This window comes from Gambusia affinis, linkage group LG20 (genome assembly GCF_019740435.1).
Source record: "Gambusia affinis linkage group LG20, SWU_Gaff_1.0, whole genome shotgun sequence".
NCBI lineage: Eukaryota > Metazoa > Chordata > Actinopteri > Cyprinodontiformes > Poeciliidae > Gambusia > Gambusia affinis.
Window position 1 is genome coordinate 22,102,085 of NC_057887.1, and position 22,582 is coordinate 22,124,666.

A 22,582-nucleotide genomic window follows, 5' to 3' on the forward strand; every position below is an offset into this window, starting at 1 on the left:
AGTGACGTGTGAAACGTCTGCTACCGGTTAGAAACCTTAAAGCACAACGATACACAGTGTTCAATGCTTGAAGGCATTTGGTCGAAAACATCTCCATAACCCAGGAATGTTGCTGCTACCAACATATGAAGCATCAATTTATTAAACTCAAACTTGAGTTTAATAAACATTTTTGTTTCATGTGAGATTATGACTGGAGTAAAAGGTGCATTTTTCTGAATCTTTTTTCTGAATGTTTTAAAGATGGTGTTTTAAACTGTCGCGTTTCCTCGTGCGTAACTGTTGACCTTACCTAACATGTTCCATATCTTTTTAATTACTTAATTTTTTCCGCTTTATACAAAAATAAGCATGACTCAGGCTGAATAAATAATGAATATTTGACAGGCGTGACATGTTAAGGATAAGATTTGCCCATTTATGGTTTGCAGCCACTTCCAGGGTCTCTGATGAAAAGGGCTTGCCTCCAGGATATCACAGGCCAAAAGGTCCCAGAAAAGGTCAACTTCATCTGGAAAAGCAGTTCATGGTGTGAAGAGCAGCGCGGGCCGCATGCTGCTACAGAAATGTTTGTCCTCTGGCGCTTTAAGTCTTCTTCCATCATCTTTATAACCGTCACTTGATGATGACACACATCCAGGAAATGGCAGCGGCGTCGTGTGCCATACGAGGTGAAGTATTTTCAGAACGCCAGGAAAAGAAATGACTGTACTTTACTATTTATCCAAGTTAATCCAAGAGCTGCTAACAGTTAGCCATGCTAATTATGACTTAGCATTGGTTTGCCACATCCCAACTTTTGGTATAAAATAATCTTCCTTTGTAAAAAGAAACAACAGGAAAAATAGAGCAACCATGTGGCGCTCTGATTAGCCTTCCTGCTGTCTGCTGCAGCCTGATCAAACCGCCATGTCATATAAAATAGTTTCTTCTTAAATAGGTTTGTACATCTATCCAGTGGTGGACACTCTTCTGCTAATGCGCTTATGGTTGATCTAATTTTTTTGTTTCACACTTGTTTTTTTTGCTAACTTTGAAAATGTTTAGCGCACTTAGCTTAACGTAAGTTAATTTTTCTGGATGCGTCAGCAGCTTTTCTGCTGCACGTCGCCTTCAGAGCGGAGGCAATAATGCATTATTCTAACGATTTAAACTATTTACAATCAGGCTAATGAAATAATTTACAACTTGATCACATCTCCTGCATGCAGCTTTGCGGCATCTTCAGTTGTCGAAGGTTTTATTTTTAGCACATCGTCTCTGTACTGTTCAGTCTGTTACATTATAAATTTCTGAAGTCTTGGGCTGCATTCACACTGCAGCCTGAAGTGACCCAATTCTGATTGTTTTGCTTTAAGTGGACCGGTATCTGATCCTTTCATGACAGTCTGAACATCACAGGTCGGATTCTTTTCAAATGTGACCCAGGCCACTTGGATATCCGATACGCATCTGATTCAAATGTGACCAAACGTCCAGGTCGCATTCATCTGACCTGAACGTCACTGATACTCAACAGATGTTACTCCTGATAAACGCGAGCGGGAAGAAAAACAGCAACCATGGCGGACTATAATGACGAGTAAGTTGCTAATATGCTGGTTCCGGTTGGACAAGAACTTTAAATGTGTAAGCTATGCTAACCGTTAGCATCCATGTTTACTTCCACAAACGCTGAGAATGCTGACGTTATTGCGCCCTCTACTGCGCATACGGGACACTTTCAGGTCATTTCCCCGTTCACACTGAAGATCACATACAGGTCGCATTGATTTGGAAGTTTGAACCAAGGCAAAAAAAAATATAAAAAATCTGATTTGACAGAAAATCAGAATTGGGTCACTTGAGGCTGCAGTGTGAACGCAGCCTCAGTTTCTCACCTGCCTTGATGGAATCAGCTGCATTTTATTTTCCCTCTGTGACCAAATTAGTAAGAGAGGGTTTTATTTATCTTTTGTACGCTAAATATGAATTCCATATGTTTTTTTGTTTTTTTAATGAAAGAAGGGGAAATAACTTAAAGATTGTATATTAGTGAAAATAAAGACTTTGGACAAGTTTGGACAAAATTAACTGGAAAGATTACATGAGTATTTGGCTTCTTTGAAACAAACTGTTTAAATGATTGAAAATCCCCGCAGATGTTGCTGCTGTAGAGGAATGAATGTCAAAATTTCCTCTCCGCTATCAGAGTTGGGTAGTAACTAGCTACATTTTCTCAATTACATTTACTTCAGTAACTGAGTATTTTCACTGTGTTGTACTTCTTACTTTTACCTGAGTAATTTTAATGTGAAGTATTTCTACTCTTGAGTAAAATGTCTGGATTTTCTACCCACTGAATGAAAAGCAAACATGTTTTAACCAAAAATTCACCAGAATCGGACACACAGCTGCTGTTTTTGTTCCATCCGTTTTCTAACATCCTCGTCCTTCATGGGGTCGGGAGGAGCTGCTGCCTCTCCAGCTACGTTTCGGGCGAGAGGCGGAGTCACCTGGACAGGTCGCCAGGGCAACACAGAGACAAACAACCATTCACACACACACTCACACCTAGGGAGAATTTAGAGAGACCAATTAACCTGACAGTCATGTTTTTGGACTGTGGGAGGAAGCCGGAGAACCCGGAGAGAACCCACCATGCACAGGGAGAACATGCAAACTCCATGCAGAAAGACCCCGGGCCGGGAATCGAACCCAGGACCTTCTTGCTGCAAGGCAACAGCTCTACCAACTGCGCCACTGTGCAGCTCGTGTTTTTGTCCAACTTTCATAATCTTTTCATTGACAGAAACTGAGTTAGAAAATTTTTCTTTTGCTTGACTTTATTTGTTTTTTGTCACTTTTATGATTTATTGTCATTTTGGTCCTTGAAATACCAGAATTTCCACTTAAGTTTGTATTTTTGGACCATATGATGAAGTCATTTTTAAATATTAATTGGTTGATATTTTAATCGGTTACTCAGTACTGGAGTAGACTTTTTACTAAATCCATTTTTTGCGTAATATCTTGGGCAGCTACTTTTTACTTTTCCTTGAGTAAATTTTTGTCTCGTCTGTCCTCCATGTCTAAAATCTGTTTCTTCCTGTCCGTATCGTTCTCTCCTGGTTTCTGTCCATAATGAGCGTTTCCTCCTCACCCCCGCCACCTATTCTCTCGCTTCCCCCCCTCCTCCTCTCTTCCTTCTCTCCCCTTTCTTCCCCTCCACTCTGTGAGCTGAATTGGAGAAGCTTATCGCTTAGCAACCACAATTAAAGTACAACAAGTCGGTGGCAGTTGCAGCCACCAACCAAGCTTCCGCAAAACCTCCGTACAACCGGCAGCTTTGGACAGAAAGCAGGGAAACGGGGCAGGCAGGAATGGGGTTGAAGTTGAACAGGTGAGCAGCAGTTGGAGTTGTGAGTGAAGCGACGCGCTGAGGACTTTAGGGGAGGCGTTAGATTTAACAGGTATGTCTGTTGGAAGCGATGGCTGATGAATCCTGAAAATGCCGTGTTGTGTGCTTTGGAGTCCTGTGCAGGTTCAACCTGTGTGTGTGTGTGTGTGTGTGTTTTTGTTTTGTTTTGTGTGGAACAACCTCACGCTGAGGAGGATTAATGCTTTTCGAAGCTTCGCCCAGAAAAACGGCTTATAGTTTACCAATCAGTGTGATTTCACAGCTGCAGAGGAATGCCAAGTTTGTGGTGGAGCTCAGTGTGGAGCCACCTGCCTGCATGATGCACAGAGTGAAACTGTAATCTAATGGATTCACTGGGGGCCAGCCTAAAAGATTCATTCCCTGTGCATTATTAACCCCTCTGTCATGTGGCTGTGTACTTATTGGTTTTTCTCTGTAAAACAAACGTTTTATACTCCAGAAAGTTCAGATTTACTGTACGAATGACAGATGTTTCTGAAAAAGACTGCGAATAATAGTTGATAGACTTTTTGCTGTGATTAAAACAGATGATGTTGCATTCAGAAACTGCAGACATCACCTTTTGCTCTATGGCCTGTCACAATAATCAATAACTCAAACAAACTCAAACAAACTCACTTATTTCCATTGGTATGATTTATCATTTATCTCTTTTTTTCTCTTTTCTTCCAAAAACTGGAGGATGAAAGTTTTCAGTTTGGTGTTTTGGTCTCAACCAGCTCTTATTTTGAAGGACAATTTTGTTTACAAAGACTTTAAAATTCATTTTATTTGTTGTTTTGTTTATCAATTTTGGAAATATAAAATGTTCCAGTGTTAAATGTTCATTAGACTTAAAGTTTACTGATTTTTTAGAATGTTCTCTTTCATTGTTATTTTGCCATTTCTGTTATATCACTGAAACATGGTCTCAAAACAACAATATTATTGTTTATCGCAATAACTTCTGCTGCACAATTTATCGTCCAGCAAGATTTGTCACTGTGACTGGCTGATGCAGGACTTCATAAATGTGTTACAACCCATTTCTTTTGTTACTGTTTCCTGTTTGGGCCGATCGACTCTTATAGGTTCTGATGAAACCAGATTAAGTTTAAACGTTCGTTCAGTTTGTTCTGTAGAAACAAACTCTGCTCTGCCTACAAACGCCAGTCTAAGTTCATTTGAAGTGAACTCTGGTGCGGTTCAATGTGAACGCCAAGTGGACCACAGAAAGCACGAAGTGGACTACAGCGCAGGGCATTCTGGGTAAATACAACCAAAACAAATGCATTAGCCTAGCGCTAGCAGGAGAAATGGCACGAGTATTTTTATTATTTTTTCAGACAAAAACATGATATTCGTACGACTGCTAAAATAAAGAAGAAAGTTGTGCTCAGTGTCTTCAGAGGTTTTTCTTGGTGCAGCCAATCAAAAGATTTAGTTGGTTTGTGAAAGTGAACTGCTGTATTCCTGAAAACAAATCTTGATAATTGAGTCACAATTGTCATTATTGTCTGTAACAACACAGTCATGTGTCCTGATCAAATTATGAACCTCTCAGATGTCCAGCAGGACGGACCCGACCTTTAGGGAGGAGTAAAACCTTTATGGTGCTGGAGAACCAGTGATGTTCCTGTAACAAGTTCACTCCTCACAGTAAAGATTGAATTACCTCCTCATGCTGTCACGTTTTCCAGAGTTCCAGGATTTATCTAAATATTTCATTCTGCTGAGTTGAAGCAGAAACTTTTCCTTCAGAGACAAACATCAAATGACAGCAAAAGGCATTAAAACTGGACGTTTTATTTAGAGATTTTTTTCTCCTAACAGATAATGTCTTATTAATAATTACATTAAATTGGACTGTTCATATTTCATACCATATTTAGAACTTAAAATAATAACTGGCAATATGTTGGTAGCAAAACCTGTTCAGATATTTTTATTGTTGCTAAGGGCGAAGGTGTTTTTTTTTTTTTTTTTACTTTTCTAATCAAAACTTCCCATTGACACAAAGATTAATTTGTTCATAATTGCACTTCCAACAGTGTAATCCTAAAGTATTGCTAAAATTTTGATTCTGATCATTAATCCTGCCCAATAGGGCATCCTGAAATAGTCCTTCCCCCCGCAGGCGTCTCGGGCCGCCTGCCGTCCTCGCTCTGAGCAGCGTGGTAATACCTGAGGAGGCGGTGGGGGAGCTGCTGGGGTAAAAGGTCACCATATCCTCCCCCCGCCAGGAGCCTGAAGCCATATGAAGAGGCCGTATATGTGCTTAGAAGTCAGGTGCTGGTTAAAATGTCAACTCATCGCTCACATAAAAGCTGCGCTTAAAACGCCGGAGTAGCATCTTTCTGTTCAAAATGTCACAGAGTGACTGACATGAAAGTGCCGACCGTCGTCTCTGATGCCCAGGCTGAATGAAGCATCTCTGGCTGTTTGAAGTCTCTGGAGTTTCTACCAATTATTGCAGTAAAACCAAACAGAAAACAGAAAGAAAATGTGTTCTTCTATGAAGAAAGGTATCCCCACTCATGATCTCACTTTCTCTGTGTCCTCTACATGGTTTGTATCAAACTACAGATGGACTCTCTGTCATTAAGGCCAGATTTGGTCGGTGCATGACTGGTAGATTTTCCCATCTGAGCTAAATGTTTCTGCAGCTCCTACAGCTTATTGGTTACTGGATTTTATTTAATCAGAGTAACGGAATCTGAATCTGAAACGACTTTAAGGTTTTAATTTGTAAAACGTTTTGTTGGCCTGTCACGTAAAACACAGCCCAAAAAACGCCCAGCTGTTTTTTGGCAATACCTTAATGCTCTTTGGTGTCTGAAAAATGAACTTTCTGAATGTTAAATCACATTCAACAGGGATTTCTTCGTTACCTAGCAACCCCAGCCCGCTACCTAGCAACGCAAGCAAATCTCCAGCATGTCTGTTCAGCTGGTTTTATGCGCTGCTGGAAAAGACAAAAGTGTTTTGTTGTTGATTTACCATCCAGAAGCCACTTGTTGCATTATTTTTGGTTGCGCAGGAGGCTCCACTTCTGCTTTTCAAAGATGTACAATTGTATAATTGTTCGTCTGATTGCAGCCATTTTCACTTGTTAGTGTAAACGTTGAGTTGGGGGCGTGGCCAGCAGCAGCTTATTTAGATTTAAAGTGACAGGACGCCCTAAAACAACTCAAAATAGGCAGACTTGAGCAGACTGAAATCTCGTTATCTAAGAACTAATTTGTACAAAAACAAAATTATAATAATTAATTAATAATTAATTAACCTTTACAGGTTATCAATACGTCTACAAAGTACTGGATGCAGATTATACTTGAGATGAAAGAGTCCAGTAAAACCATTTGGTTTTACTGTTAGCGTTAGCTTATGGTTGGGAATGATTGACAGAACCGGCTTTTTCCTCTCACAGCAGGCTTCAGTTGAAATGCCCAAAACCCGAGCTGAGTCCCAAGGTGCTGCTGACGATGCACCATAGCAGGGTTCGGCGTCGACACGCGTTGGTCCCAAATGGTGAAGAAGCATGTACATGTGTGCACACACGCTGCTGAGTCACCGCTGAGCGTCTCAGGAAGACGTGGACGGCGTCAGCAGCTCCGTTGTGTACGGCCACCTTTCTGTTTGGGTGTATTTTCGGTTGGTTGGTGCCCTAAAGGTTGCTCTCCCTTTGGAGGGAAGAATCTGAATGTCCCCTGTTGAGCAGCACCTGCGGGAACCATCAGTTTCAAACTGATACTTTCTGAACTCAGAGGACTTTACCTCCAGGAAAAAAGGCTTTTAAAAACACCCCTCACTCACCCTTCCTTTTAAACACAGACATTCAGCCGCACAGCTCCCACTTTGCATGCAGATAGTCACCAGGTAGTTATCTGAACCTCCTGAACCGTCGAAGCTGGGACTCTTAAAAGCATCCAGTGGCGTTTGAGAGTTTTCTGTAAGGAAACAAGGATCCATTCCCTGGTTATCCTAACGGACGATCTTCTTCTCTTTCTTTTCAGAGTTTGGGCTCCGCAGACCGAAAAGAAAACCAGCAAAAGAGGTAAGTCTCTTTAGATGAACCGCCTCCCCATCAGTCCATCGCAGCAGAGATTCATAATGAACCGTTATTCATCTGCATGCAGAGTTTGGTAGTAACTAGTTATATTTACTTGAAAAACATTTTTCCCCTTTGGTATATTTTTTACAATGCTTTACTTTTTACTTTTATTTGGGTAATTTTATTATAAAGTATCTCTACTCTTACTTGAGTAAAATTTCAGGATTTTTTCCCCACTGATTGAAAAACAAACCAAAACTTCACCAGATTCAGACACAAAGTTTCATCAGTTTTATATTGAAAGAAACTGATTTGGAAAAATTTGGCTTTGCCTGATTTTGTTATTTTGTTGTTGCTTATATGCATAATTTTCATTTTGGTCCAATTTTAAAGTATCAAATGATTGATAATTTCATCAGTTACTCAGAACTTGAATCGACTTTTTACCAAATACTTTCTTACTCTTGAGGAATTTCTCGGACGGCTACTTTTTACTTGAGTAAAACTTTTGACTTCTCTTCTCACCTCTGCACACATGTAAGAAAATCCAGTTATTAGAAATAATTAGTCATTATAAAGACACCTTATTGTTTTGCTGCAGATGTTTTCTAAATGTTGTAAATTAAAGTCGGTGTTGACCTCAGTGCTTTCATTCTGCTCTGTTTCTTTAAGCTGCTCACTTGAAACTTTGACCTTATTCCTCTGTGTGCAAATGTAATCAAATTTCCATGTTTGTGTGTGTTTGAAACACAAGTTGGATTATGAGCCATAATCCGGTCTGCAGCAGTAATTCCTCTCAGGCATTCTGGTTTCAACTATTTGGACTGAAAAGAGCCACAAAAAATACACAAAATAAAAATAAAAATCTCTCTGCTGTTGAAAATGATGTTTGAACTCATAAATTATACAAGTCTGCTAATCCTGAGCTGGAAGCATTTCTGCACACAGCTCTGCACTTACTGAACATAAACAGGTCGACTTTTAGATTTACGTTTGTGTACCAGTAAAGTAAATGCAACATCTCTTCAAGCAATGCATGACTGTGTATGTATTTCTTTTCAGTTTCATTCTGAGAAGAAATAATACCAAATCTGGCATTATTACCAGATTTGGATCCAAGTGAACCGAATCAATAAATTGTAATTTCACCAAAAAGGAATTTTATTCAAGTGAAATTTTAAAACCTCACATGTTACATTCATTTCACAGAGAGAGAGAGAAATATTTTAAACTTTTCCTTATGTTTATTTTGATGATTATGATTTACAGCTGAAAAAAAACCTAAGTCTTTTTCATGTGGAATATTAAAAAGTTTGTCCATGACTTAAAACATGCAGTCAGATAATCCTCATAAGGCTTTGATTATCCCTGTTACAACTGACCACAGTTTTTTCTTCCACTCAACTTTCCATCTGCATGTTTGTGCATAAATCTCTGACAGCTTGTTTAACAAGAACCTTCTATGGCTTTTCATCTTCCTGGAGGATGCAACTTCAGAAATGCACATGCACTGCAAAAACAAAATCTTACCAAGTATTTTTTTGGTCAAGTTTCTTGTGAAAATGTCTTGGAATAAGACAAAACTAACTTATAAGTCATTTTTCAGCAAGATATATGCACTTGTTTTAAGTAAATAATTCCTTAACATTGATAAGAAGTTCTAGTTCCATTGGCAGATAAATTAACTTTTGGGAAAAATGTTTTGAGTGAAATAATCCGCCGGTGGAAGTAGAACTTTTTATTTTCTTAAAACAAGCCTCTATATTTCAATACAAAGATTTTTGTCAAGTGTTCTACGATATTTGTACTTGAAACTAGGCCAAGAATTCCTGGTTAGATTTTGTGTTTTTGCAGTGATTATGTCCTGAAGAGAAATATGTTGTTTATTTATTAAACTCTTTTAAGACTATTTTTATTTGATGAAATCAGTTTGATGAATTTAACTGACTGATTTTCTTTAAAAGAGTTTCTTTTTCTTCCATCTTCCTTCCGTTTTCGGTGAAGTTCATCCGGGTTTGCAGGAGCACATCATGCATGTCGACGTTTCTAACTGAAACACAAAAAGCTGCCTTGCTGTTGAGCTCAATCTGAGCAGAGAGTTGGTGCATTGAGTAAAGAATGTGAAAATGTCAGCCGTGTTTATCTGGGTTACGTTCAGGATGTGATGTGGAGATTTCCGTTCTGTATGAAGACGCCTCCTCATGAGTATCGTTTTCTGGCACAGTGAGCGCTCGGTGTGCCGGAGTCAGAGACATCTGTTGCCAGGAGACAAGCAGCTATGGTGGAGAAAATGACAAGTAACAGGAGCGTGTCTGGGAGTAAATGAGATGTACACGCTGCTACATACCGATTTGAAGCAGCAGAATCATGAGAGAGCAGACCTGAGCACAGCAGTTACTATAGAACGTAATATGTGAGCACATATTCACATGTTAGTGTCAGAAAGGAGAACGCCATCGTGGCGTGGGATTTGTCAACATGTCTAAACAAATCAACGAGGCTTGGCTGGAGTTTACGTTGCGTATGTCATCAACATCGGGAACATTATTCACTTAAAGCTGGACCTCTTTGTATGACCTCAACACGCAAGGCAGAAATGGGAACAGCATTGTTCAGACAGGGAGTTACGTATTTTCTGCCTTTCTGCTATTTTTAGAGTCAAAAAAACTGTTGAAACAGTTGAAAATATGAAACATGAATAAATCCTAATCTGCTTTTCCATTTTTTTTGACAGCAGATTAGCTGTCTTAAAACAATTTTACAACACAAAAATGCCTTTTTAAACCATGCATCTGGCTGAGTTTCTGAACGCTGCAGGATGACGACACATCGGACACATGGGACTCTTACGTATGTAGAGGTGATGTGAGTGTTTGTTGAGAGAAACAGAAAGTTTTGTAGGTAAGAAAATGTTCTACCTTGTAAATCAGGATCATGTGTTTGTCATGAAGTGTGTGTGTTGGTGGTGAAGATAAAGGTGGAGTACCCAGGTTGAAGTGAGAGAATGGTGGTTTTAATGAAGACGTGCTCAGAAGTCCAGGCAGCACAGGTGAGCAGTGAGGCACTGGGAGCACTGGGAGAGCTGGACAACACCGGAACGGAGCAGACACAGGGACACGCGGCAGTAGATGAGGATCCGACGGGGAACGGGGAACACAGGTGGGGTTAAATACACAGAGAGGAATCAGGGGAAACCAAAGACAGCCGGGAACATTCAGGACCAATAAACAAACAGAAAACCAAACGCTCACATCTTTGTGCTGTTGAAGCAGCGCTACAGTAGACAGGAGCTTCAGATTCACCTGATGAAAATTTAAAGAATTTATTATGCAAAATTTACATTTTGTGACTTTTTGTTCTTCAGTTTGGGTCCCAACTGGTTCTAAAAACAAGCAAAGCGTTTAAAAAATAAAGAAATCACCCAAACATTTTTTATAATAACTCAATGTTTTTGGAAATTTGCCGTTTCCTAAACTTGCCCATTAAGTCACATGTGAAAGGCACTGCGCCGTTACCTAGAACCCTAAACTGAGCCCAGTCCTGTTACCTAGCAACCCGGACAGAGCTCCAGCATGTTTGATCAGCTGTACAATGGCAGCTGGAAAAGACAAATGTTGTTGATTTGCCATCCAAAAACTACTTGCTGTATTCTTCTTCATTGTGCTGAAGGCTCCACTTCTGCTTTTCTAATATGTGCATCTGTATATAGACATGCATACAGATGCAACTGTAAACGTTGAGTTGGGGGGCGTGGCCAGCAGCAGTTTATTTGCATTTAAAGTCACAGGACGCCCTAAAACGGCTCATTCCGAAAGGAGCTGGAAGGAGGCAGAACTGAGCAGATTGAAATCTTATTGTCTAAGAATGATTTTATGCAAATAAATCATGAACATGTCTCTCAAGTCAGGAGCAAACTGGCTGACTTGAGAGAAGTTGAATGTTAAATAAAGAAGAAGATACAAGGAAACTACAAATCAAGGCGAAAAGATTCACACTTATCAAAGAAAACAGCATCGAAAGGCATGAAGAACAGAAAACATGGATAGATGTTTAAAGCAACCAAAGCACAAACTCAACTGCTCAGTGCAAGCTCTGAGCCAAATGAAGGACAGTATTTTGACTGCCACCTGTAGCATTAGCTTGATGTTAGCTTTCAGAACCAAACAACATGGCAGGTAACTAACTGTAACTACAGGCGCGGCTGGGATCTTCAGAAAAACAACTAAAACATTTTATACAGCTGTGAATCTAAACCCTTAAAACAAAAACACCAAGTCATTGTGTGATCCAGTGAGACTTTCAGCTGCTTCCGTTCACTGCCTTTGTTTTACACACCGACTGTTTATTCGTCAGTTTGAATTACAGGAACAGTGTGACAAACTTCAGCTGGCTTTGAATTTGTTCCATTTTATTTCAATAGTTATTAAACCCTGAAACAGAAAACCAGACATAGCAGAAGATTAAGTTCAGACTTTTAAAAACTAACTTTTTAGATTCAGGTAATGAAATTGTTGAGCTCCCTTTGTCTGTGAATCCATTCTCTGAAGTAAAAGTCACTCATTTTGGTTCTCCCTCTACATTATGTAAACACACTTTACTTTTGCACCGTGGTGTTTTTCGTTTTTATAGCTGAAGTTTTTCTTGAAAGTTCCAGTTTGTCCTCATTAAAGTTTCTGTTACTTAGAGCATGTTGTTCGTTTACCGTCATGTTTCGTATGACTGAATCATTTTTCCCTCTCAGCAGTAGCTGCTTGTTGCCGTGGTTACTAGTGACACATAAACCAAAGGCCGTCCACAATTAATCCACGCTATAATGTTTGTGACATCACTGATTCTGTGATGTTTTATTTAGTCTTTAGCCAACAGAGGCTTTGACTAGTCGACCACAGCGGTTGAGTTGCTCTGTTTTTGTCTCTTTTTTTCTTACTTTTTAGCATTAATTAGAAACAAGCAAAGCGATAAACTCTGAATCCAAGCAGACAGAGTGCAGAGATGCAGATGGAGGACCCACCACATCAACACACACACACACACACACACACACACACACACGAACACACAGAATCAGGCTAATCTAGAAATGAGATAATAGGCATTTCTTACTATTCCCACTGATTAGTAACATTTTTTTCATTTCCCAGCTGTATTTCCTTTCATCTTGTTTCTTTTCCAGATTTCTGAAATCTTAGTGCAATCACATATGGAGGAGTATTTACAATAGTGGTGATAGCGGTAGGAGAGGGAGCTAACTCAGCGGGAGAGAGTGGACCGCCGCTGGCCCCCTCTCAAGAGATTTTATTTTTTGTGTGGTTTTTGTAAGCACACCAGATCTCAACAACAAATGAGTGTTGTTTTAGAGCTTTATTGTTTATCTTGTGTTGGTTCATTACATGAAGATGGTAAACTTATGTCAGCAAAATAAGTAGCTGTGTGTGAGAGCGTTTGTAATATTTGATGTGGCTTGGCTTCAGGATGCTGGTTCCCAGGCGCAGACACACACTGTTTTGTTAAAGCATCCACATAATTATGTGTGTGTGTGGGTGTGTGTGTGTGTGAACTAGATATCAAGGTTAGAAAATGAGCTCACTTTGAAGAACTTTTCAGTGAATCCTAACCTTTTTTTTAGTCTGAGTTTCAGTACAAACTTCACTCTGCTGAATGTTTTATACTCTTAAACTTACATTCAGCACTTAAAGTTTTATCTGCTTTTAGGGCATTTTATACTCACTTTGAGTTAAAGTAGTTTTCTATAATCTTCACAGTTATTTTGTTTTCATAAGAGGATATATAAACCGCTGCATTAAGAGGAATCAACTCATTATAAAAAAAATCAACAGAATATAATGTGAAATACACTTTTGTCTCACATATAAGTGTATCTTTTGTGAGATTTGTTTATAATTGTCTCATTTCTATAATTTATCAAATATTTAACTGGCAAGGAAAGGACCACACAGTGGAGGAAACCAGAGATAAAGTGTATTAAGATACATATTTAAAACATTACATAAAAAAGGAATATGAAATGAGAAATTCAAATAAACAGGATGATGCACAAAATACTTTAAGGCAGCTTTTCTCCTGCCATTTGCTGTGTCTTTTATCTTTAGCCTCAGCAAATCCAGTTGAGTTTTAGTGTTTAGCTGCACATTTTTGGGATAAAAAATAACAACTTCTGCTTTTCTGGAGAAAGTTTTGACAGATCCACTAGTTCAGTGTTGGGGATGATCACACAATTATGTAATGTTTTATATTAAAAGCACGTGAACGTGCAGCACTTCCTAAGCAGAACTAGTGACAGCATGCTGAATGAAAGAGAACAACAATGGAGCCTTGGGGTTCCCCTCATTTGATCTCTTCTTGCTCCCATTTATGTTTGGCCAAATAATTTAAAGTGACCATGTCTTTAAAGTACAATCTAGATTAAACAGTTTAAACAGTGATGTGGGGAAAATTGTTCATTTATGGTTAGAAAATAAATGAAAGATTTGTTTTGATAACTTTTTTCCCCCCCAGAATTCTCATTTGGAGATTGTATTTTATGTTTACTCAGGTTTTTTTAAAATAATTTTTGGAAACTTTTTGATATTTGTGAAGCAGATTTTCGGTCTGTGTTCACACGTTAATGTTAGAATGAATTTATAAATCCAGGTTTAGCAGCTTTTCTGTGTTTTCTGTTCATCTGAAGGCAGCAGACGATCTGCCTGTGTTTGGTTTCTAAGTAACGTTTCCAGTTATCTCATGATTTCTGCCGAAGTGAAACCAAGTGAAAAGTTTCTCCGCCGGCCTCGCCCCTCCTCTCTCGGCTGAGTGGTTCTCCAGCAACAGGCTCTAATAATTTACAGGCTTCTATGTGCTTCCAACTCCATTCAAGTTTAATTTCACTGCAAATCCATCATCTGTGTATCTTGCTGCGTGGAGTCAGCATTACGCAACACATCAAACACAGCAGAGGACACAGAGGGAACGGTATCAAACCCGACACCGCAGGGAGCCAGCCGGCATTGAAAAACTCCATCAAATGCGTCCCATATTTCTGTCTGCCTGACAAATTTCGTATTTGCCGACTTTGTGGAAAGCCAGAGTGAAATAATGATAGGAAGGCATGTGAAAAAGAAAATATAGATGAAATGATGAGTGTGACTCAGAGACAAAGATGAAGGGGAATAAGGCGAGATGGAAATATCTCTGTTTACCAAAGTAGGCGGACGAGCAACATATGAAAAGACGTGAGTGGGATGATAACAGAGTCCTGCACTGGGAAAGTAACATTTAGTTAGATAATTAGCTCTTGATGCTGATCCAGGTTTAGTTTAGAGTTTGTTTTTAGAAACCGGCCTCCTGTCTCCGTCAGACATGCGCTGGTTAAATGGAGAGCCCTACTTACCGTGATACCCTTAAATTAAAATCCAGTGCAACCAGTTCCCTTCAGAACTTCCACAATTACCAAACAGAGTCGACTGGTGAACAAGCAGCTTCATGAAGACCAGGCAACACAGCAGGGAGAAAGTTATGGAGATCTTTGTAGCTTTAAAACATGGTGGTGGCAGAATCATACTGTGGGGATGCCGACGAAGCTTTTCAGATTTGATGGGAAGACAGAGGCAGCTAAATACAGAAAAGGATTGACTAGAGGTTTTCTTTCCATCCTGCCAACATGCTTAAATACAGCTCATGTATTAACATGGCCTAGTCAAAGTCGAGGTCTAAATACAATTGAGAATCTGCTTTAAGAAAATGCTTTAATTTATTTCAATACTTTATTTATCCCAAAGGGAAATTAAATGCTGTAACTCATATCTTCCAAGTGTCTCTAGGATCTACTGCAGCAGTCAGTGTTGCAGCACATCTGAAGAAGCCTCTGACTGAATACTGCAGGTATATAAGTGTCTCATGACAGCCAAACATGCTAAACTATAACGTCCTGGATGACACCATTAGCTGCTGCTGATCCACCTCGTTTGCTTTTGCTGCTCCTCTTTAAATTTCTGAAGGATCAGAAATCCAGACAGAAAAACCCAACAGATGATTTGAGCTTCTTTCTCCTCTCTCTGCTCTTTGGTCCTGCTCTGCATTCATGAAAGCCTCAGTTTCACTTCTGGGCGTCTTAGTGCATCTTTTGCTGCTCCGCATAAAATAAGCAACTTACTTAAGGAGCATTAAGTTTACTTTCTGCAGTCGTTGCAGTCTGCAGTAAGGAGCACATTTATTGTTGCATGCAGCAGAATGTTGTTATGAAATAAACATGTTTTCACCCCCTTTAAATCACGATCTGTGTCATTCTGATGCTCCGCTTCAGACTCTGCTCCAATAATAGGCTCATCAATTTAAGGAAAAAAATAGTGCATGAGATGTTGCGTAATACCTGCTGTGTTGCTGCCATCTCATCTCATCACTCCTCCTGCAATGCAGATAACATCACTTTATAACAACTAAGTGAAAATCTCATTAGCTTGTAGAAAAATCAGCATGTTTTATTGCTGTGGAGCGAGTCCCAGTGAAATAAAGGCAACTTCTGTCTTGTAGGGAGCCGTACAGGCAGACAGGGGTTTGGATGGAGATGGCGAGTGGAAAACAAGGTTTTCTTTGAGCCGATTTTAATTAGCAATGTTCATAGCTTGGCTGCTTCTTTTTATGATTGGAGCACTGAAAGCCTTTTTTGTGGACCTAATGAAATGCATCAAGAGTTAAACTCTGCTTGTGTTTATCTGTGCTGCTGATGCATCGGTTCCTGTGAGCAGCTTCGTTCTCTTTGTCATAACACTTCAACTGGCAGCAACAGCAGCAATAAGAGACATGAAAGAGAAGCTCAGTTTTGTTTTGCCTTCTGTACAAAATAGTTGTTTTAGGTCGGCAGCCATAACTGCTCATTATTTATTACATTTAGTAATCTAAAATAGGAGCAGTAATTGAGGCCCCCTAACCTCAGTCAGACCACATGAACGAGTCGGAACGCCGTCCTTTTATCAACACAAATCATGTTGCATGATCTGAGAAGCAGCTCACTGTTCAAAATCCATCTGAGAAAACAGTCAATCCCAAAGAGATGTTTATATAGTTTGGATTGTTATACAACATTTAATGTACTGCATAAACACAAAACACTCTTGTGTTTTACTTTTATTCATCCATCCATCCATTTTCTGTTCACCCTTCTTCCCTAATGGGGTCGGGAGGGTTGCTGGTTCCTCCCCAGCAGCGTTCCGGGTGAGAGGCGGGTCACCCTGGACAGGTCGCCAGTCTGTCGCAGGGCAACACAAAGACACACAGGACACACAACCATTCACACACACTCACACCTAGGGAGAATTTAGAGAAACCAATTAACCTGACAGTCATGTTTGTGGACTGTGGGAGGAAGATGGAGAACCCAGAGAGAACCCACCATGCACAGGGAGAACATGCAAACTCCATGCAGAAAGACCCCGGGCCGGGAATCGAACTCAGGACCTTCTTGCTGCAAGGCAACAGCTCTACCAACTGCACCACTGTGCAGCCCTTTTACTTATGTATATGTGTGACTTGGAAATGTTCCACATTTTGTCACATAAAAACCACAAACTTAATGTAGATGATTTGCTTTTTACTGGTGGATAAACAGAGACTGATTGCAGGGTGAGCAGTGAGTGTGTGCAGCTCTGACCCGCTCATGACCCGCTCTGACCCGCTCTGACCCGCTCATGACCCGCCCGCCACCATGCAGCCGTTTCTCCACCGTCTTCTTTGTGAAAACATCTTAATTCTCAAAAATGAAAAAAAATCTTAAGTTTTCTTTTTCACAAAGAAAAATTTTCGATTGTTTTTTTCTTTGTGAAACCCCTTAATCTCATCTTTGAACATCAGTTTTTAAGACTGACCACAGATTCTCAATGGCAGTTGGATCTGGGCTTTGAATAGGCCATTTTAACACATAAATATGCTTTTATCTGAATAAGCTCATGTATGTTTCGAATGGTTTTCCTGCTGGAAGGTGAACCTCCAGCCCAGAAACCTTCCATCAGTCTTTTTCTGAAACCTGTTTGTGCAGAAAAGCAGCATCCCTCAGCATTATACTGCCACCACCATGTCTGGGCCTACGTCTATAGAGCAGTGCAGCAGTAGTTTTTCTCCACAAACAGTGTTTGCATGTCGGTCTCATCTCATTTATTAATAGCGGAAAAGTTTCTACATGTAAAACAACATGCATAATTTCCATCTTTACTCAGGCGAAATCACAAAGCAAATTAACTTTTGATTATTAATCATTCAGTAAATGAAAATATTATTTATTTGTCTGAAAATCAATTTATGTGAAAACTATATTATTAACTAAGAATAAAATCGATTTTCCAATTTAGAAGCGTTTCCTAATAAATTATTGAGCATAACTGAGGTAAATAATTCCATATCAAACAATATAGTGTTTTATTTTTTAAATATCTTTTTATATAACTTATTGCCTCGTTACTCACTACGTATTGTGGGCATAGATTTAATTTCAGATTTATCAACCTGCTAAAGTGTTTCAGTTCTGAAATCTGAGCGAATGCTGCGCTTTCATTTGTTCCTTTTTTAGACTTTTATCAGAGTAGAAGTGAATAAATAAAATTTATTTTTCTATTTTGAGGTTTTGTTGTTTGCCTTGAACACGTCCAGCGTGGTTTTCATACGTCTGTCCAGGAAACAGACGTCACATTTCAGTCTTACGCCGTTTCTAACTTTTTACAATGTTTTTTTATATGGGATGCTTGAACATTTATATATATATAAAAAAAACATTGTATAATTGGTTGAAACATTGTCATTGTTTTTAAATTGTTTTTATGGTTTATATGTATTACTTGTTTTTTCTTGTAACCAGATTGTTATGTATTGCCAATTTTTTTTATTTTTTTTTCCCAGGCCCCTCTTGAAAATGAGATCTAGATCTCAACGGGGTTTACCTGGTTAAATAAAGGAAAATGAAATGATGATCAACAATGTTTGCTTTGTAAGAGCAGCAGTGATTCTGCTCTCCTATTGAATAGTGGGTTGCTGCGTCTGCAGCTTCGTGCAGTGAGAGCGAGAACAATCGGTGCTCCTGCACACGAATCCCTCTGAAGAGCTGATTGCTGTCACAGTAGTGAAACAGAGGAAAGGTAACATTTGGTGAGCAGTGAGTGTTTGTGTGAAGGAAGGAGGGGGCATGTGAGAGAATTTCAACACTTTCACCAAATCATCACACAAACAGTTCACAGCTGACAAAGACACGCTTGTGTTGCAAAACTCCGGAAAGTCACAGGCGCTGCTAAAATCACATTAGCCCTGATAAGTAGCAGGAATATATTGTTTTGAGATTACTTATCACATCTTAGGGGGCGATTGAACATTTGGAGGCAAATAGTTATCATGCAGTACCAGTCAGCAAAACAAAATGAATGCCTAAAGCATGGGGGACTTATGACAGAGTTTGTATGGTGGCCCAGCAGGATCAGCAGAATGCAAAATCCACAACAGAAGTTGTGCTAAAATGGAAGCGACGCTTGACAGATAGCATAAGTTTCATTTGAGCAGAACTTCTGTCAAACTTTCTGGGCTACAGCAGGTTTTAGCTGTTTAACAGGAGCATGTTTCAGATTTTACACAACCTGTTAAAAAAACACAGCAACGGTAAGTAACTTAAGTATGTTTAAAAATTACACAAGACTACATTTTAGGAACGATCATTATCAGAAAATAGTGCAGAACCGATACATATCGCATGTATGAATCAACCTCCTTTTTTCTTTTTAAATGTTTTTTAACCACAATCATTTCAGCAGAAATGTTCATCACAGCATCAACTCTGATTCCTTACTTATCTATGAAGACATATCAGGCAAGGAATTAGCATCCAAACATAAAATTAGAATGACAAATTAATCTTTTAAATGCTGTCAAGCACTTTCCTAAACAAACAGCTACGGCGCCTTACAAAGTCGTTCATGTTCCCTGAATTTTGGTTCGTCACAGTAACAACTTTCAGCGGTTAGAAGTTTGTCATCAATATTAAGGAATTATTGACTCAAAACAAGCTCCTATCGTACCGAAAAGCCACTTATAAGTTTTGTCTTTTTTCAAGCGTACTAACATTTGCACCAAACGCTCGACCAAATTTACTCTTGTGTGTTTTTACAGTGTAAAATTCTGATTTTCTTGTACAAAAACTTTATTTTGTTACAGTTTCATATTGAATAAACTTGCCTGAATGTGGACGATATGCTTTTCCCTCCTGTCTCAATTACATTTGGAAGATTTATCTTTTGTTTTACTGATTTCCTGAACTGAGGTCAGCAGCAGGAAAATAAAAGCAAATCCGGTTCTGCTGGGAGAGTGATTCACCAGGACACCCTGAATGGGCTTCCAAGAAGATTTCATCATCACTGTGCGTGTGTGTGTGTGTGTGTGTGTGTGTGTGTGCGTGCGCGTGGGTGTGTGTGTGTGTGTGTGTGTGTGTACCAGGTTTTCATATCCTTATGGGAACCTAGTTCTGTCTACAATGTGGGGTTATGGGGACCATTGCTGATTGTGGGGACATTTTCTTGGTCACTATGAGGGAAATTGTGGTTTATGGGTTACAGGTTAGGTCTGTGATGGTTAGGTTTAGGGTTAGGATTAGAGCTGGATTAGAGCTACTGTTGACGTAGGTGATCAGGTTGTAGAAATTAATGGAAGTCACTGTGAAGTCCCCACAACTCATGAAAACACAACTGCGTGTGTGTGTGTGTGTGTGTGATGTTATCGGGGACAGCTGCATGGGGTCGATCCAGGACTGAGGCTCTCATGGAGCCGAGCGCCAGCCCGCCAGTTGCCACCAAACCCACCTGCTTCACATGTGCGCTTTTTCATCTCAACCCCTCAAAGAAATTCCCTTGGGTCTTTTCTGTGTCCTCTGCCCCTTCGTGGCGTTTGATGCCGTCATCCGTTGTGTTTCTAAGCATTACTCTTCTCATCCTTTAGTCCTACGGTCATGTTGTGTCATCTGTTTGCTCGAAAAAATTTGTTTGAACTTCTATAAGAGACTCTAATTTTACGCACCTGCCACAGATTAAGCCTATTAGACTCACAAAAACCAAACCGTCCATTAACAACAAAAGACGATCTGAACCAGATCACTGCAGAAGATCCTGAGTTAATTACGGTTACCCTGTGAACAGAGAGCTACTGTTGACGTAGGTGAAAATCAACACCAGTAGCATTCATGCTCAGCATTGAAGTAGACGGCGAAGCCGCGCCTGAATTTAAAACGCTGAATTAGGAGCTCATCACCAATCTGCCAAAAATTCTTCAACTCCTTGTGGATGGTTCACGTAGGAAAATATGCTTTTGTCTTAACTGTTTGGAGATGCTGGCGCTGAGGCAGGAAATAATTGTGTGCAGGATGTTGGATTGGGATAGCAACAGTAACGGATAGCGGATAGTTTCTGCTTTATATGCATTATAAATACGTCATTCTAAATGAGACTCTGGACATTTTCATTTCTACTGTATTTAAAATGCATTTAAAAAGAGAAACACTGACTGTACATGATTTAAAAGGCTTCATGAGATTAGATGTGAATTGTTTAAAGATTTAATGTGTCATGGTAATGGATGATTCGTATAATTATGTCAGTTTTTTAAAAAGCAACTGTGCAGGCATGCAAGGTTGCACTGTCTGTTTTAAAGAGCATATTTCATGATTTCTACACATTTTCCTTTTAAATTGTGTTCAGGCTTGGAGGTTATGATTGTTATATTAATTTCCAAAACCAAAGTTGAGATGTAGGCTTAAAAGAAATGCAGGAACATGCAGATAAACGTCACCGGCTGAGTTTCCTTTACAGATTTAGGGAGTATCCCTAAAGTTCTCCACAGTTTGTTGCTGAAGTTACAGTTATATTAAAAAGCGATGTGAATTTCCACATCTCCAGTTCTGGTGCTGAGTGCATTTCCTCGTTTTAAGCCCGGCTCTTTGATAGAGTATAATAATTCATTTTGATTAGTCCCCAGTGTAACTGCAGCAATATTACGCAGCTTCATCAAATGTATTCCGGGCAAGAGTAAACCAAAATATTACATTTCCTGTTTTTAATTTCGAGAAAAAAGTTGAGCTGGGACGTCGTCGGCCCAGCAGAGGAGATTAAAATGTGTGGGATTGTTTTTTATCTTTGAGGAAGATTGAGGGAAAAGAAGGCAGGAAGAATGTGGCTTTCCCCTGAAACTGGATGTTTCCTCAGAGACCTGAAGCCTTGTGATGCTGTTTGTCAGCTCCAGGAATTACATTTTCTCTGAGAAGGGCTGTTTGATGAAGATTAGCGGCACCCAGCGGAGTTATTGGCACGCCGGGTAAAAAGTCTTAGAAACTTTATTTCATTTATTGCAGAACCTTCAACTCAGTGGAGGATTTGGAAAAATCCAACTTTTAATTTGACTACATTTGTTCCATGGGGGAAAAACATCTAGATCAGGGGTCCCAAACTCCAGTCCTCGAGGGCCGCAGTCCTGCAACTTTTAGATGTGCCTCTGCTGCATCACACTTGAATAGAATAATTAAGGCTCTGGAGAACTGATCTACACAAGGTGGAGGTAATTAAGTCATTTCATTCCAGTGTTTTGTACCTGTGGCTCATCTAAAAACTGCAGGACTGCGATCCTGGAGGACTGGAGTTTGAGATCCCTGATCTAGATCATGAATCTATTTTTAAATTAATTCATGACCTCTTCTCGTGACAACCCCTGGTCTTCTGTGATGTTTAACTGGGTTTGTTTCCCTGGAGTTCAGCTTTTTTGGGAAGGATTGCCCAGAATTCAGGTGGTTTGTCTGTGAACAATTTCTGGGTTGATTTGATGAAACATTTGGATCGTTATCCTGATGTAAAACCCACCTGGCAGAGGTCACTGGGTTTTTATTTAAAATGACACAAACACACACACAGCATCACAGATCCTCTACCATACCTTACAGAGAAATTGTTTTACATAAAATCCATCTTTTCCAGGCCAGAAAGTTAAATTTTTGTTTCATCTGGTCCCATAAAATGGCTTCCACTGAAAACTCCAGTTTAGCAAATCAACATTTTCATTTGTGATGGGAAGACAGACAATAAATATTTATTTATTTATTTATTTATTTATTTATTTATTTATTT

At 39.5% G+C, this 22,582-nt stretch overlaps 1 protein-coding gene and 1 long non-coding RNA gene across 8 annotated transcripts in view; one reads left to right on the top strand and one right to left on the bottom strand.

The window, feature by feature from the left end:
* The window catches only part of LOC122823632 (ankyrin repeat and fibronectin type-III domain-containing protein 1), a 182,942-nt gene that overhangs the window by 101,523 nt on the left and 58,837 nt on the right, over positions 1–22,582 (top strand). For 5 of the 7 annotated variants that reach the window (XM_044103453.1, XM_044103451.1, XM_044103452.1 and 2 more), the window contains one exon: positions 7,417–7,457. In XM_044103453.1, coding sequence (XP_043959388.1) covers positions 7,417–7,457 — 41 coding nt within the window. Of the gene's footprint in view, positions 1–3,274; positions 3,453–7,416; positions 7,458–22,582 lie in introns of those variants that run through there. The other 2 variants (XM_044103456.1, XM_044103458.1) reach the window with 2 other exon arrangements.
* LOC122823638 lies at positions 9,430–10,563 on the bottom strand. The gene is made up of 3 exons (XR_006369369.1): positions 10,441–10,563; positions 9,607–9,730; positions 9,430–9,504 (listed from the first exon to the last, which is right to left on the bottom strand). It is a non-coding gene; the product is annotated as an uncharacterized LOC122823638 (long non-coding RNA).